The sequence below is a fragment of the Rhinolophus ferrumequinum genome, chromosome 11 (assembly GCF_004115265.2).
Source record: "Rhinolophus ferrumequinum isolate MPI-CBG mRhiFer1 chromosome 11, mRhiFer1_v1.p, whole genome shotgun sequence".
NCBI lineage: Eukaryota > Metazoa > Chordata > Mammalia > Chiroptera > Rhinolophidae > Rhinolophus > Rhinolophus ferrumequinum.
Genome location: NC_046294.1, coordinates 28,328,710 through 28,345,854, shown reverse-complemented (window position 1 = coordinate 28,345,854; position 17,145 = coordinate 28,328,710). Strand labels below are relative to the sequence as shown.

At 35.9% G+C, this 17,145-nt stretch overlaps 1 protein-coding gene across 3 annotated transcripts in view; it reads left to right on the top strand.

Moving 5' to 3' along the window:
- Positions 1–17,145, top strand: part of METTL15 (methyltransferase like 15) — a 162,448-nt gene that overhangs the window by 119,221 nt on the left and 26,082 nt on the right. For all 3 annotated transcript variants that reach the window (XM_033121443.1, XM_033121441.1, XM_033121444.1), the window contains exons 5-6: positions 5,918–6,109; positions 10,703–10,881. In XM_033121443.1, the coding sequence (XP_032977334.1) occupies positions 5,918–6,109; positions 10,703–10,881 (371 nt within the window). The remainder of the gene's footprint in view (positions 1–5,917; positions 6,110–10,702; positions 10,882–17,145) is intronic.

The window sequence follows — 17,145 nt, the reverse complement described above, 5'->3', positions numbered from 1 at the left end:
GCAGGCATGAAAACATTACTTTCCTTGTACTACTATTAGAGTACTATTAGGTGACCAGGTGAATTGTGAATGAGCAATAATATTATTTTGAAAGGGATCCTTTTTTTCTGAGCAGAAGGTCTCAACAATGGGCTTAAAAGGTTCAGTAAAAACATGTCGAAAACAGGTGTGCTGTTATCTAGGCTTTGTTGTTACATTTACAGAGCACGGGCAGAATAGATTTATCATAATTCTTAAGGGCCCTAGAATTTTTGGAATGGTAAATTATCAGTGGCTTCAACCTCACATCACCAGCTGCATTAGTTCCTAGCAAGATAGTCAGCCTGTCCTTTGAAGCTTTGAAGGCAGGCATTGACTTCTCTCTACCTATGAAAGTCTTTGATGGCATCTTCTTCCAATATAAGACTGTTTCTTCTATATTGAAAATCTATTGTTCAGTGTAGCCACCTTTGTTAATTATCTTTATTTCCCCGAAGATAAGACCTAGCCAGACAATCAGCTCTAATGTGTCTTTTGGAATAAAAATTAATATAAGATCCAGTATTATATTATATTATATTATATTATATTATATTATATTATATTATATTAATTATATTATATTATATTTATTATATTATATTATATTATATTACATTACATTACATTATACCCGGTCTTATATTATAGTAAAATAAGACCGGGTCTTGTATAAGATCCGGTCGTATATTATAGTAAAATAAGACAGAGTCTTATATTAATTTTTGCTCCAAAAGGCGCATTAGAGCTGATTGCCTGGCTAGGTCTTATTTTCAGTGAAACACAGTAGCTAGATCTTGTGGAGAACTTGCTGTAGCTTCTACATCAGCATTTGCTACTTAACCTTGCACTTTTATGTTATGGAGACAGCTTCCTTCCTTAAACATCATTAACCAGTCTCTGCTGACTTCAAACTTTTCTTCTGCAGCTTCCTCACCTCTCTCAGCCTTCACTGAATTGAAGAATTTTAGGCTTTGCTCTGGATTAAGTTTTGGCTTAAGGGAATTTTGTGGCTAGTTTTTAATTTTTATCCAGACCAGTAAAACTTTCTCCATATCAGCAGTAAGGCTCTTTCACCTCCTTCTCACTTGTGTGTTCATTGGAGTAGGACTTTTCGTTTTTTTCAAGAACTTTTCCTTTTCATTCACAATTGGCTGTTTTGTACAAGAAGCCTCACTTTTGTGCTATCTTGGCTTTTGCATGCCTTCCTTACTAAGCTTAATCATTTTTACCTTTTGATTTAAAATGAGAGATGTATAACTCTTCCTTTCACTTGAATACTTAGAGGCCATTTTAGGGTTATTAGTTGGCCTAATTTCAATATTGTTGTGTCTCAGGGAATAGACAGGCCTGGGGGGTGGCAGAGAGATGGGGGAACGGCCAGTCAATGGAATAGTCAGAACACACACAACATTTGTTAATTTTGCCATCTTATGTCAGCACAGTTTATGTTGCCCCCAAACACAATAGTAACATCAAAAGTCAGTGATCACAGATTAACATAACAAATGTAATAATAATGAAAGAGTTTCAAATATTGTGAGAATTACCAAAATGTGGCACAGAGACATGAAGTGAGCAAATGCTGTTGGAAAAATAGCATTGATAGACTTTTTTGAAGCAGGTTTGCCACAAACCTTCAATTTGAAAAATAACATACACACGACAATAACAAACTATCAGAAGGAGAAATTAAGAAAATAATCCCATTTACAATTGCTTCAAAAACAATAAAGTTCTTAGAAATAAATTTAACCAAGGAAGTAAAAGACCTTTATTCAGAAAGTTGTAAGACTTGAAGAGAGAAATTAAAGAAGTTACAAATAAATGGAAACACATACCATGCTCATGGATAGGAAAAATTAATATAGTTAAAATGTTCATACTACTTAAGGCAATATACAGATTCAATGCAATTCCTATCAAGTTACCAATGACATTTTTCACAGAATTAGAAAATATCCTAAAATTTACGTAGAACCATAAAAGACCCTGAATAATCACAGCACTCTTGAGAAATAAGAACAAAGTATCACGCTACTTGACATCAAATCATACTACAAGCCTATAGTAATCAAAACAGCATGGTATTGCCGTAAAAATAGAAACATAAATTAGTGGGACAGAATAGAGAGCCCAGAAATAAATCCATGCCTATATGGTCGTTTCATCTCTGATAATGGAAGCAAGAATTTATGTCAGTGTAAAGAGAGTCTATTTAATAAATGGTGCTTGGAAAATTGGACAGACACATGCAAAAAAAAAAAAAATGAAGCTGGACAACCTTCTTACGCCATATGCAAGAATAAATTCAAAATGGACCAAAGACTTAAATGTAAGACCCAAAACCATAAAGCTCATAGAAGAAAATATAGGAAGTAAATTTGCAGATATTACTCTTAGTAATATTTTCACTGATATATCCCCTCAGGCAAGAGAAGCAAAAGGAAAAAATAAACACGTAGGAGTACATCAAACTAGAAAGTTTTTTCACAGCAAAGGAAGCCATTAATAAAAGAAAAAGACATTCTACTGAATGGGAGAAAATATTTGCCAAAGATACATCTGATAAGGGGTTAATAGCCAAAATTTATTTAAAAACTCAAACAACACGAAAAGCACAATCTAATTTAAAAATGGGCAGAAGGCTTGAAGAGACATTTCTTTAAAGAGGACATACAAATGTCCAACAGACATGAAAAGAATGCTCAACATCACTAATCATTAGAGAAATGCAAATAAAAACCTCAATGAGATACTACCTCACCCTGGTGAGAATGGCTGTCATCATTAATAAATCAACAAACAAGTGCTGGTGAGGATGTGGAGAAAAGGGAACCCTCATGCACTGTTGATGGGATTGCAGATTGGTGCAGCCACTATGGAAAAAAGCATGGCAGTACCTCAAAAAATAAAAATTGGAACTACCTTATGATCAAGCAATTCCATTCCTGGGTATCTATCCAAAGAAATCCAAAACACGAATTTGAAAAATATATGCACCCCTATGTTTATCACAGCGCTATTCACAATAGTCAAGATACGGAAACAACCGAAATGCCCATCAATAGATGATTAGATAAAGAAACCGTGGTATATTAATACAATGCAGTAAAGAAGAATGAAATCTTACCATTTGCAACAACATGGATGGACCTACAGGATATTATGCTAAGTGCAATAACTCAGACGGAGAAAGACAAATACAATATGATCTCACTTATATGTGGAATCTAAGAACAGACTCACTGAACAAACAAAACAGAAATAGACTCAGAGATATAGGGGGAAAAAACTGAGGGTTGCTAGGTGGAGGGGTGGGGTGGATGGGGAGAAGGTAAAGGGATTAAAAAGTACAAATTAGTAATCATAGTGTAGTCACGGGGATGTGAAAGACAGTTTGGGGAGTATAATCAATGTAAAGATTTTGTAGGGGGTTGGATGGGCACTTGTCTTATTAGGGAGACCACTTCATGAACTGTGTAGATGTTTCACCACTGCGCTGTACACCTGAAACTGAAGCTGAAGAATATGGAATGTCAACTATAAACATATATATAAATATATAAATGTACATATAAATATATATATATATGTCACAGGATGTGGAAGGCAGCATAGGGAATACAGTCAATGGAATTGTAAGAGCTATATGCAATATCAGAGGGGTAGTAGATTGCGGGAGAGGGCTATCACTTTGTGAGAGGTGTAAATGTCTAACTATTACATTGTTTTGTACACCTGAACCTAATAAAAAAATAATACAGGTTTTGACCTTAAACATAAATAAATCACACACAATATCTGCAATGCGCAGTGAAATGAAGTATGCCTATATAGCTATAGCAATTTGTTGGTCTTGCCACTATTAGCACCCATCGGATTGTCATGCAAACTATTTATTTATGCATCTCTGCCTTTAGCTCAAAGCTCAGAAAGCCATGCTTTATTAATCATTTTATACCTCCGAATAGTATAATGACACATCGCAAATATTCAGTGAATATTTATTTGGTGAGTAAATCTGAAAATCACTATCTTCATCAGAGTTTGAGAAAACATTACCAATGAGCTGTGACGTTCTCCTCAAACAGCATAATATGCCAGTAAATATCATAAACATAAATTCCTCAACACTGCTGAAATCCACACTCACCCACCTGTAGAAGGAGGGAATGAGGTCTTGGAAAGGTGGCCCAGTTTTTCTCTTCTCCTTCCCCTTCCAGAATGTATGCCAGTTGCCCTAAGGCTTCTGAAGAACCCTGAAGGCAGCATCTCACTTTGTGTAGGAAGGAAAATTAGTATAGCTGCAAGGTGATCCCAACTTCTTGCCTGTCTGTCGATTTTGAATGCTCCATTCACTTCAGAATCCCTGCTGAGAGCTAAAACATTGCTCCTGCAAGGAAGAATTTATTTTAGGCGTAGTTTCATTCTTCAGGTGTGCAGCTTCACAGCGCTCCTATCTTAAATTGTGAGAAAAATATAGAGAAAGGTAAAATGCTTGGCTTGAAGATGTTTGATATATCGTTTTTTGGTGATTTCTATTTTATTATTTATGGTATTTAAATTGACTTACTAATTACATTATTCTTATTTTTTCAAGTCTTACTGAGATAATAATTGACATATAGCACTGTTTAAGTTTAAAGTGTATAGCATAATGATTTGACTTACATATAATGTGAAATGATTTCCACAATAAGTTTAGTTAACATTCATCATCTCATATAGATACAAAAAAAAAAGGGAAAGAAATATCCTTTTTCTTGTGGTAAGGACTCTTAGGAGTTACTTTCTTAACAACTTTTATATATACCATACATCGGTGTTAACTAGTAATCATGTACATTATACCCCCAGTACTTATTTATCTGGAAGTTTGTACCTTTTGACTACCTTCATCCAATTCCCTTTTCCCCATACCTTGTCTCTGGTAACCACAAATCTGATTATCTCTTTTACTAGAGAGAATTTGGGTTTTGCTTTCACTCTCTCTTTTTTTTCCTCTCTCTTTTTGATTATCTCTGTCTCGCTCGCTCTTTTTTTTTTTTCAGATTCCGCATATACGTGAGATGATACGCTATTTGTCTTTCTTTTTCTGAATTATTTCACTAAGCATAATGCCGTCAAGGTCCATTCATGTTGTCACAAATGGCAAAACTTTATTCTTTTTTATGGCAGAATAATATTTCGTTTTACACAGACACGTGCACACACACCACAACTTCCATTCATTCCCTGATGGACACATACGTTGTTTGTATGCCGTGGCTATTGTAAATAATGCTGTTATGAACATGAGGGTGCAGATATCTGTTCATAAGGGTGTTTTCATTTTCTTTAGATATATTCTCAGAAGTGAAATGGCTGGATCATATGGTAGTTCTATTTTTAATTTTTTGAAGCACCCCCATACTGTTTTCCATAGTGGCTATGCCAATTTACACTCCCACCAACAGTGCACAAGGGTTCCCTTTTCTCCACATCTCACCAGCATTTGTTACCTCTAAATTTATTCTTTTGATTGGTTTGCATATGCTTCTTTTCCTGACCCAGAGATTTAACAACTTTAAAAAAAAAAAAAAACGAAAGACCTGGTCTGACAAAGGAATTTTTTGAATTCATTAACTTAGTGTATACCTTCAGGAAGGTATACAATAAATTGTGTTTATTAGCAAGAATAAAGTCACATTAAATCACCTCTGGTATTGAAACCAAAGACATAGAGTCTCCTTATCCATATGTCTTTATATACAGCTACGCATGTGGTTGGCACTTAATAAACATGTATTAGTTAAACAGTTTAATATATCATGTGTACCCTTCCATTGATCACAGACCTTAAGAAAGATTTTAATATAACAGCAGTGTTTTCTCCATCTCCTGGATTTCTTCACAGTAAACAGATCCGGGCTCTGCTAGGTCAGTTCAGCCAGGCAGAAGCGTTATTAATGAGAGCTGGAGTACAGCCAGGGACTTTGGATGGAGTTCTTTTGGATCTTGGATGTTCCTCCATGCAACTTGATGCTGCTGAAAGAGGTTTTTCCCTTCGGAAAGATGGCCCCTTGGACATGAGAATGGATGGTGGCAGGTGAGTATCGATAAAGCATTTCTCCTCACAACAAGAAATCAATTTCTCGAAAGCACTCTGAATTTAATTCCCTTTTAAGACTGCAGAATTCCCATTACACGCCCACACCTAACACTATCAATATATAATAAATCAGTTTTGTTTGCTACGCATTATAGCTTTAGTGTTTCTCTAGATTTGGGATTCTGAAAGAAAAATCATTGCTGTCTTTACCCAAAATAGTAAAGAGGATGAGTTTCATACTGATTATCTTTTTTACGAATACAGTGTGAGCTTTTAGACTACTAACAATATTGATAAACATGATACTGAAACAGCAGTTCCATTTTTATGCTGGCCTAACTATGTCTCTTGTGAGAAGTAAAAGGAACTATATTTAATGCACATTTTTTTGAATACTTCATATAAGTCAAGATCCTAGAGGTCAGCACTTGTGTGTTTTTTTCCTGTGTCTTATACAGTCCCTTTGGTTCCAACTTCTTCAAAAAAAAAAACACGACAGTTTATGGTACTATGTCAAACCCAGTCCTCTGCACAGGACAGTTTGTACTTCCTTTTCATTCCTCACCACCCTGGGAATACTAGCATTTGTTCTCCATTATTGAATACATATATATTAAATAACACAAAGAGGATCACATTCTAGGAAGATACAGGATAATTTCTTTCAAATCTAAATGAATTTTAAAAGCTTGGATTAGCACTTACCTCTATGCGCAACAGTGGCCGAGGGACTGGCCAGCCTATACATAACAAAACTTAACCATGCCTTTCTCTCTCATGTCATGTCCCAACCACCCCTATCACCAGATTGTGTATGAGGGCCATACCTTTGTGAAGCTTACCTTCTAAGACTTTAGACTTTCTTATATCTAGGTGAGCAAACTATTGGGTTACTGTTAGGATCTGCAGTTTTATACCTGCATAAAGATTTCTACTGAAACAAATAGGTTTTCTAGTATTTCTTCCAGTCTATTAGAAGGAGCTACATATAAGAAATTTATTGTCCAGTTTAAGCCAACAAATTAATATTGAGTTGCCTTTAGCTTCTTTCTCACAAATTGGTTTATCCGAAGGTTATTATTCCCACATAGCCTTTTCCCCATGTTTTGATATGACCTATTAACTGAGATTGTGACCCATACTTGTTGGAATCTTTTTCTTCGGAGTTTTAGACTTTCTTTTGCACAAGTTGGCATTCATAGAATGATGAATGTGATCATAAAAGAAAATAAAAAAACTCCTTTAAAAGACAGTGACTAATAGTAAAGGTCAAATATCTTCTCATGTTTGGAGATTGAGGTTGTTGTTCAGAGGTAATAAAATGTCAAGCAAATTTCTGCTGTTCCTCTGTCTTACTAAGGAGAATGCCTTCTAAAATACAATGAAAAAAGCTTCTAGTTAATAGAAGTAAATTCCCATATTATTAATGTAAAGACTTATAGCAAATTTTAATCTGAGAATCAGGGTTCCAGGTTCTCCTCTAAGAACTTGAAAATAAGATTGCCCTAGAGAATTAAACTCTAAATCAATGCATAATGGGTAAGATTAGAGTTGAGCAAATATATCTTACAAAAGCAAGATGGCTTCCAGGTAGACAGCATAGGCTGTAATCTAGTCAAAGATATTAACTGATCTGAAGAACGTATGTGGCATTCTGAAAAGGGGAGTTGGTTCACACGAATTCATAAGAAAAGGAGAGTCAGAGAGCAAATATGTGCAATGCTAATCCAAGTGGTTTTATGGAGAGAGGGACACCAAGCCAAAAAATATGGCCGGTCCAATCCTGGCGGCTGATACATGTATCCCTGTGTTGTGTATGGATGCAAGAGCCTTTCTTAACCTGTTGACATTTAACACTAGAATGTTAGAGCATAGCTTATTCTGTGCTCTCCCAGTTCTGTGGTCTCCCAAAGATCATAATCAGGTTCTCATGTCGCAGAAGGAAAGTCCCAGCTTCAAGGAGTTGTGGGCATAGCCCTTCCATCAGTTGTATTCTTCACTAAAAGGTAATAAATAAATTGCCACTTAGGTTAACATTTTCTTTCCCTCTGAGTGTTGTCATTGTAAGTCAGTGATCTCTGGAGGACTAATAAGATCTCTTAACCTGTTAAGTTGGAGGGGGCCAGATTTTGGGTCTTGACGTCCTCACCATGTGAAAGCCAATCTAAAGTCCCCTTGCGGTCTGTTGGCTTTCCAGAGTGTCGCCCCTTTTGCCTTTAGCCTTATGGGAACTTCTGCACTGCTGTTCAATGCTAACATGAGAGTAAAATCAAATTATGCCTAGTATCCACTGAACTATATTTGAGCAAAATGCTTTTTTAATTTTCTTACTTGAGAGTAGAAAGGTATTATAAAAATCTGCTAAGCACATCCATATTAACCTTAGAATCGTCCTGGTAGAGCTGAACTATATCCTGTGGAGTTGGAATTTACCATTGTTAACAAGATTCATTCTAAAGCTCAGTGGTTTGGACAGTTGAATTTACAACTAGGTAAGATGTATCAGAGATTTTGTCAATTAGGCCAAGAATGATGATTGGCAAATCTAGGAACGGGCAAAATCGAAGGGACATTGACGTACACTAAGCTTCTCTATGGGCCAGGCACTGTACTATTTGTCTTACGATTGCATGCACCTTTAACCTTTAATTCTCCCAACAAATCTGTGAGGGAAGCATTGTTAATTTCATTCACAAGTTAGAAATTGAGGCTGCAGTAGGTTAAAAGGCTTACCCAATATGAGTAGCAAGGCCAGGATTCTAAGCTAGGTCAATTTGACTCTAAAGACCAAATCTTTATCCTTAAATCTATTATTGAAGGATCAAAACATACTGAGATTGGAAACAGGGCTACCTTATAGAGTGTTCATTGTTCTGGGGGTGCCATGGCAGCCAGAAAAAAAAAAAGTCACAGGGTCTGGAAAGCAAGGTTTGACAGAGGGGAGGAGAGAGAGAGAGAGAGAGAGAGAGAGACACCGAGGTCATGGCAAAATAGGGAACGATACAAATTTATCTTGGAGGCACAAGGCATGTTCACAAGGTGCAGTGTAGTATATTTAAGGAGGGATTTGGGTGTTTCTTGGCAACCCCACTCTAATTTTATTCTCAGGTCTTAAAGCTACCACATCCTCGTTACTTAAAACCCTCATAGTATGGTACCAACAATCAATCCAACATAGTAACTGTACTACTAGCAAAACTATCTTTCTAATCAGTAAGGTCTTGGCTAGCTCATCACTTAGAATTCCTATTTCATTTTAAGTCAATTCCTTGACTCATTTCTCTAAAGTCAGGTAAACTGGAATGGTCTGACGGTGAATGCTATTTCCTGTTATTATGATTTGTTTTATTTGGCCAGAATTTGGTATTTCTTTGTCTTCTCATCTGAAATTATCATCTAAGCTTGTTTAGTACTGTTTGTTGATTTCCAAATTTTACCCCCGGTGTCATGTGTCATGGAGGTAGAAGCCAATATTGTTAAACATTTGAAATAATATACATTATTATTAAGATTGTTCAAATTTTTTGTGAGGGAAACTGACCAGCAGTATTTTCTTGTACAATAGTCTTCCCCTTATCCCCCATTTCCCTTCCTGTGGTTTCAGTTACCTGTGGGTCAACTATGGCCTGAAAATATTAAATGGGAATTTCCAGAAATAAACAATTTATTAGCTTTAAATTATGTACCATTCTGAGTAGCATGATGAAATCTCATGGTGTACCTCACTCTTACCTGGGATGTGAATTATCCCTTTGTCCAGTGTGTCCACATTATATATGCTACCCACCCATTAGTCGCTTTAGTAGCCATTTGGATTATCAGATCAACTGTCATTGTATCTCAGTGCTTGTGTTCAAGTAACCCGTATTTTAGGTAATAATGGCCCCAAAGTGCAAGAGTAGTAATGGTAGTAATTCGGATATGCCAAAGAGAAGCCATAAAGTATATGCGTGTATGTATGTATGTATGTTTAGAACAAAACATAGTATATATAGGGTTCAGTACTATCTGTGGTTTCAGGCAGCCACTAGGGGTTCTGGAATGTGTTCGCTGGGATGAGGATGGCCTACTGTAAAGACTTTCTAAGTTCCATTTGTGCTCCCATATAAGTAGTTGGTTACTTGACAGTCTCGGATCTAAGTTCCTGAGATCTAGGCTCATTTAAATATCAGTCAGTAAGCCTCGTATCTTCTATACTAAAAAAAAAAAAAAAAAAAAAAAAAAAAATTCAAGCAGTAATTTAAGTTTTGAACAAACTAAATCCAGATATTTCCATTATTTTAGTTTAGCAGAAACCTGCAGTAGAAACAATAACTTCTTTGTGAATTAAAGGTTAGTAAAATATTTTAACTTCCTGCTGCCCTTAACCTTGAGGAATGCCATACGTAGTCCCCACCTGCCATAAAGATAGGTATTTGAAATGGAAAACCTACTTCATTCGTGTAAGAGTTCACTCTCTGACTTTAAAAACCTCAGAAGCTCTCTTAGACTATGTGTGTTTGCCTGACTTTATGTCTCAGGACTCTGAAGTTTTACCTCTTGTTAATGAAAACTGACGTCAATGAGCTAATTGGTTCTTCTTGTGCATAGGTACCCAGACATGCCCACTGCAGCTGATGTTGTGAACGCGTTAGACCAACAGTCACTTGCATCCATCCTGAGAACATACGGGGAGGAGAAGCATGCCAAGAAAATAGCTTCAGCAGTCGTTCACGCACGCAGCGTCTACCCCATCACCAGAACCCAGCAGCTTGCTAGCATCGTTGCAGGTACCTTCATTAATTCTGAGCAGTGTCTGAGAGAGAAAAAAAAAATATATATATACATATATACACATATATTAATCCCCCAAACTCCCAGAGGGATTCATTTGTACTTAAAATCAGACAGGATGGAATCTTGCCTATACGCTTCGGTTATGCCACTTTCTTTTGGTTTTGCAGGCTCCCCCCTCCAACACCTCTGCCCCCACACACAATTTAAAATAATGTACTGTAGTTTGCTGATTAATTTAATGATAGATTTTTTTTTTTTTACCTGAGGTAATTTATCATTTGTGCCTACCAAGGTGAAATGTGGAATGACAAGAAGAGAAGAATTTTTTGATTAATCACAGTGGTTGATAAGCATCTTGTATCAGATCTGACATTACCTCTTAGTTTCACATTTCTGCATTTTAATATTTTGGGCAAAAGGAGAATTGCATTGCCCAATTGCTAAAATAAAATCAATGACTCATACATCTATTCTAAACAACCAGCTAACAAAGGATATGTGATGTATAGGTTACTCCACTCTGAATGCTAACGAAATCAGCCTGAGGGCCTTATTGAAACATTTCATCTTTTCTGCTGTTTGCCACCATAAACCTCTTGAACCTAAGTCTAGCTAGGAGGCGCTTTATTATAGCCTTTCTGTTTGAAGCCCAAGTTGTTTCACAGCTGTGTTCCATGATGAAAGTTTTCCAAGGCAAAAATACAACTCCTGCAATCATTCAACAGAATTCCAGTGGTAAATCCTTTGTCTTGTTGGACCATCTCAAGCCCTACGTCTTTTTTGTTTACCAAATGTATTAAGATTTCTTTTCAGTGGTTCCATTAAGTTCCTAGTTAAGTAGCTAAAGAAGTAGGAAAAAAAGAATATTGGTGTAGATTATAGAAAGAACTTAATATTGGTTGTCTCTGTCTTAATATTAGTTTAAGGAATAAAACTTAATTATAAATTCATTCAGATCAAGATTTAGAGATCATATAGCAAGTGTTTTATGGCGTAATTTAATAAGACTATATTCTACTTAGTTATGATAATAAAATATAAAGAGTTGATGAAGTCTTTAATTTTTTAAGCTGCATATCTCAAGACCCTTACAACTTACCATTGAGAAACTTATTTTAGGCAAGTAACCGCAAAATTCTTATGGGTTATATGAGCATAAAATATTCCAGGGTATTTTTTCCCCAAAAGAGTTTATACTAGAAGGCTAACATTAAATTCACCCTCTGTCTTGTGTCCCTATCTTTTTTCCCACTCTGTACACACTAATACATCTTCACTTCATCCTTTCTGTCATTCTTTAACTAGCGCTGTGTGTTGTTCTTTGGCCCCCTATTGGAAGGGAGAGCTTTGAGAAGTCACATTATTTATTCAAAAGAAAATCCAGAATTTTCTGCTGCTGAAAATGAGGACTGGGGGCTAGAGGGCATCCGAGAGATCGTCCAGTCAGAAAACTTTTATCTGATAACTGATGAAACTGAGGCACAGGAAGTATCAACAGTTTCTTCAAGGGTACAACCTAATTAATGGCAAAGTCAGTAGTAATCTATCTAGAATTCGGAAGCTCATCAATTTGACAATCTACTTTTAAGAAATTAAGTTAACTTTTCTGTCTCAAGATTTTAATCTACAAACTTGAGGAAATAACATTGTGGCATTAAATATAAATTATATGAAGATGTAAAATAGGAACAATTTAAGTATCTTCAGAAAGATTTGAAGTGAAAAACATACTAGGGCTATGACAAAAGATATAGGACGAGTGACAATAATCGTATATGTGTAGGTAAAACCCCATTTTAGTAAATGCCACTGAAAGATTGAGTTCTCTATAATGAATCCATTTTTATGGCTCAGATCAGTTCATAATAATAAAACTTGATTGTTGATAATATAATTCTTTTGGAAAAAGGGAAAAATAGAAACAATGAACTTCCATTTTATTTTAATTTATTTTTAAAAATAATAATAACTGGGGAGAGGCTGCTATCTACCAGGCATTATACTGAGTACTAAAGATAGAATGGGGAGTGAATCCGATAGAGCCTCTGTGTTCACGAAGCTTACAGACTAGTAAGTGACTGGATAAAAACATGGTGTAATAAACCTGTACTTATAGTGGAAACCTTATTTATTTTACTCTGACGTAACGATTGTGTGGCTCATAGAAAAGTTGATACAAATGTAGAATTATAGAAGCTATATATGCACATATATATGGACACGCTTGCGTCCTAATTGCAGTTCCACAAAGTCCATTCTTACATAAACCACATCCATGGTATATCTTATATAAGCTCTGATTTTATTCTTATTCAAATGAAGTAGGAATTTAAAGGTACATACAAAACAATCTGGATGAGCGCATTTTCTAGATTTTTATTATTTTTCAGTCTTTTATAATTACCTCACCCACATCTAATTTGATTGCTTTTTTTTTTTACATCTAATTTGATTGCATTTCCCTTATCAGGAGTTTCTAAAGTTTCTAACCTATTTTTTATGGAAACAGCCGCTGTCTTTCCTTTTGCATTCATATTTTATCAGTTTACGTATTATTTGATTAAATCATGTAATGGCGATAGTATCGTGTAGCTCTTTTGGTGGGAGCAGGACTGCATAGGATGCTAGAGAATAAAACAGTATCCTGAGGTAATTTGTTTAACAGAGAAAGGGCTTAATCTATCAAGGCCATTAAATAGAAGTCTCTTCAGAGAGCTTCTTCATAAAGGAAATATGGGGAGCAACGGGAGCCCAGGAAGTTTCCTGTATTCGTTTCCTAGTGCTGCCATCACAAAGTACCACACACTTGGTGGCTTAAAACAGCAGAAATTTATTCTTTCAGAGTTCTGGAGGCTAAAAGTCCAAAATCAAGGTGTCCACCGTGTTCTCAGGAAGAATGCTTCCTTGACTATTCCAAGTGTCTGGTGGTTGTCTGCGATCCTCGGCGTTCCTTGGCTTGTGGCTGCATCACGAAAGGCTCTGCCGCCATCATCACATGGTTCTCTCCCTGTGCATCTGTCTTTGAGTCCAAATGTCCTCTTGTTATAAGGACACCAGTCGTATTGGACTTAGGGGCCACCCTACTCCAGGATGTCCTCAACTTAGCTTGATTATGTCTGCAAACTCCCTAGTTTTAAGTAAAGTCAACATTCATAGGTTCCTCATAGACAGGAACTTTGGGGGGGGCCACTATTCAACACAATGGCAATATATTTAACACACATGTATTTTGGCAGGCTGTAATGTGCATTGCCTACATTTGAATGACTTTTCTCATACTAAATATGTTCAAGATGATCAAGCACTCTGGGAAATATGCCACAGTTCCTGACACATAGTGAAACCTGTATATTGATAGAAATAGAAGTCACTCCCGTTGCTATCGAAAAGCTAATAATCCATTAAGACAAGGAAGAATGCCACACTTGTAATCACAATAAACTTAATGGAATTATATGATAATTCAAGTGAGTAGGCTGTAATTTGTAAAACCTAGAGCCTGTTGCCTTTTGCCAGTACAAATAACTACAGTTCCAGTAGTTATTTGGGAGCTCCAGATAACAGGTTTGAGACCCCAGAACACTTAAAATCACTATGAATTACTTTGTAAATTGCCAAATCAATAATTTATGTGGAAATCCCAAAAACAACAAAAATGACTTCACTGTTCATATGCACTATTTGGAACTACTAATCAGGAACTTTAATATAAATATCTAACACATATACAGTGTTCCCTCCAAAAATAATTTATAAATAACATCACATTTTCTTTTCTTTAGCATAATGTCTATTTTTAATACAGTTGGTAAATGTTAACAATTATTCTAGTACTGTTAACAGCTGAAGAGTTAGATTCATGAAATCTAAGAATTGAAAATGGCCTGAGAGACTCATTTAATCCAGAACTAGACTCTTCATCACCTCTAATAAATGGTTATCTGGCTTTAACCTTTCATCTCCGTCTCTCTTACTCCCCATTGTGTTTCAGTGAAGAGGAACACATTTCAGCCTGAAATTGCTAGTTCTGGAAATACAGGCCTAAAGGTTGTAGAAAGGGTGGATTCCTTAGAATAAAGTGCAAATTCTTTGACCTGGTTCGAAGACCTCTTCAGAAACTGACTTCTACCTGCCTTTCATCCCTCTCACTTCCCATAAAAATCTCTGTTCCAGACACACTAAATCAGGTTCTTGTGGTCTGTCCAGCACATCATAGTGGTTCTCACTTGCAGACTTTGGATATTAACATAAAGTGCCTACCCCTCTCCCTTCCTTGGCCTACCGCTAGCTCATCCTTTTGAGCTCGGTTTAAGTGTCACTTCCTCCAGGAATTTTTTGCACAGGTTAGTTGGGATGCCCTCCTATGTGCTCCCATAACCCTACCTTTCCCTGTCATAGTACTCATGCTGTCCTGATGGCTTGCTTACTATTTAACTGTCCCCCTAGACCTGTCCTGTCCAATACAGTTGCCACTAGCCACGTGTTTCTAGGGCACTCTTAGAGTATGGCTCCTCCAAAATCGAGAGATCCCATATATGTACAATGCATACCAGATTTTGCGATTTAGTTTGAAAAAAAGAATTGAATAGATCTCCAAAAATTTGCATATTTATTATATAAGGAAATGGTAATATTTTAGATATTGGGTTAAAAACAGTATTAAAATTTACGATATCTGTTTCTTTGTACTCTTTTTAATGTGGCTATAGATAATTTTAAATAACATGTGGATCACGTCATGTTTTTACTGGTCAGCGCTGTGCTAGACAATGAGCACTGTGAGGGCCCTGCTTTGCCTTTCTTACTCATCACTGCACCCCCAGTGCTCATCATAGTTCAGCCCCTGGGAAGGCATTTGGTAACACTGTTGCAAGGTTAAGGTATAAAATAAACAAAATACACACAGACAGGAAATTTCTGCTTTTATCAAGTTTGTATTCAGTGACATAGCATAAAGGTTAGTCAAAAATTGACGTCCAGTCACACAAACTGTGACTCTCTCCCATGCCAATATGGTCTCAACACTCAAGTAAATGAGAAAAACACTTTGCCCTCCCAGTACTTCAGTTAATTCATCTTTAAGGTGAAATGGTATCTATTCCTCCCTATTCTTTAGGGATGCTATGAAGAAAAATAATACTCTGATAACATATTTTTGTTAAGAATCTTTAATAGGAAATGTACATATAAAAATGCTCAAGTACTTTGGGAAAAAGAAGATTTATGCACTTAATTTTGAAAAAACAGCTGTGGTGTTGATTTTGCAGAATTAATGTATATTTGATTTGTGTAACCTTAAAAACTGGATTAGTTCCTTTGAATAAAGAAGTCTGATTATTTTCCTCAACAGGCAGTCCATATGTTATATTAGAGGTATTCCATATTCCATTGCTCTTTCCATTCTCTGGATACATCAAGGAAATCACCATTTAATTTTAATAATTAAATTAAGTCTAGTTTAATGAAAAGATCTTAGTTCAAGTGTTGGTTCTACAAATTAATTTTCTTTGTAAACTCATCTTTCTCAACTTGAAATGGGGGTGAATAATATTTATGATGATAATCATTGTTATTTGTGTATAGCAAACCTAACCCTACTAATTATGTTTTGCTCAAACTAATATGGAAATTCATTCGCAATTTCCAAGCTCATGCCAAAGTCAAAGAAATATGCCACTTTTTAAATAATTGGGATTCAGACTCAAATTCACAAAATAATCAGTCCATTGATAATCAAAATATGACAGAAGGCTTATAATATCAATTTTTGAATGGGAAACAGGAGAGGGGGGAAGATTTTTAGATAGGTTTGATTTTTTTTTTTTGATTAAATGTGTAGACTTAATATTCCCTGACTGAAACTTTTATGTAACCTTTATTCTGACTCATGAACTGGGTAAATGGCTAGAGCTTAATGAATGCTTGTTAAACAAATAAATCAATAAAAATACGTGTACATTCCCAACCAAAGTAAGAGGGGAAAAAAGTATAAGTTGTTAGATGTTACTGAGAATCAATTGTACTCTGCCCTTCACATTGAAGAGAGAGGAGACCTAAGCATCAAAGTCTTCAGTAAAAATTAAAGTAGCTTGAGGAATAAGTGAGATTCCCCTGTAAACGGAATCCAAAATTCTCACATTCTATTTCTGGTTCTACCATTTATTTGCTCGGTGAACTTGAATAAATCACTTACCTTCTCTGATCCTCATTTCCTCATCTGGAAAATAGGAATAGCTCGTTCTTGCTGTGACCAATAA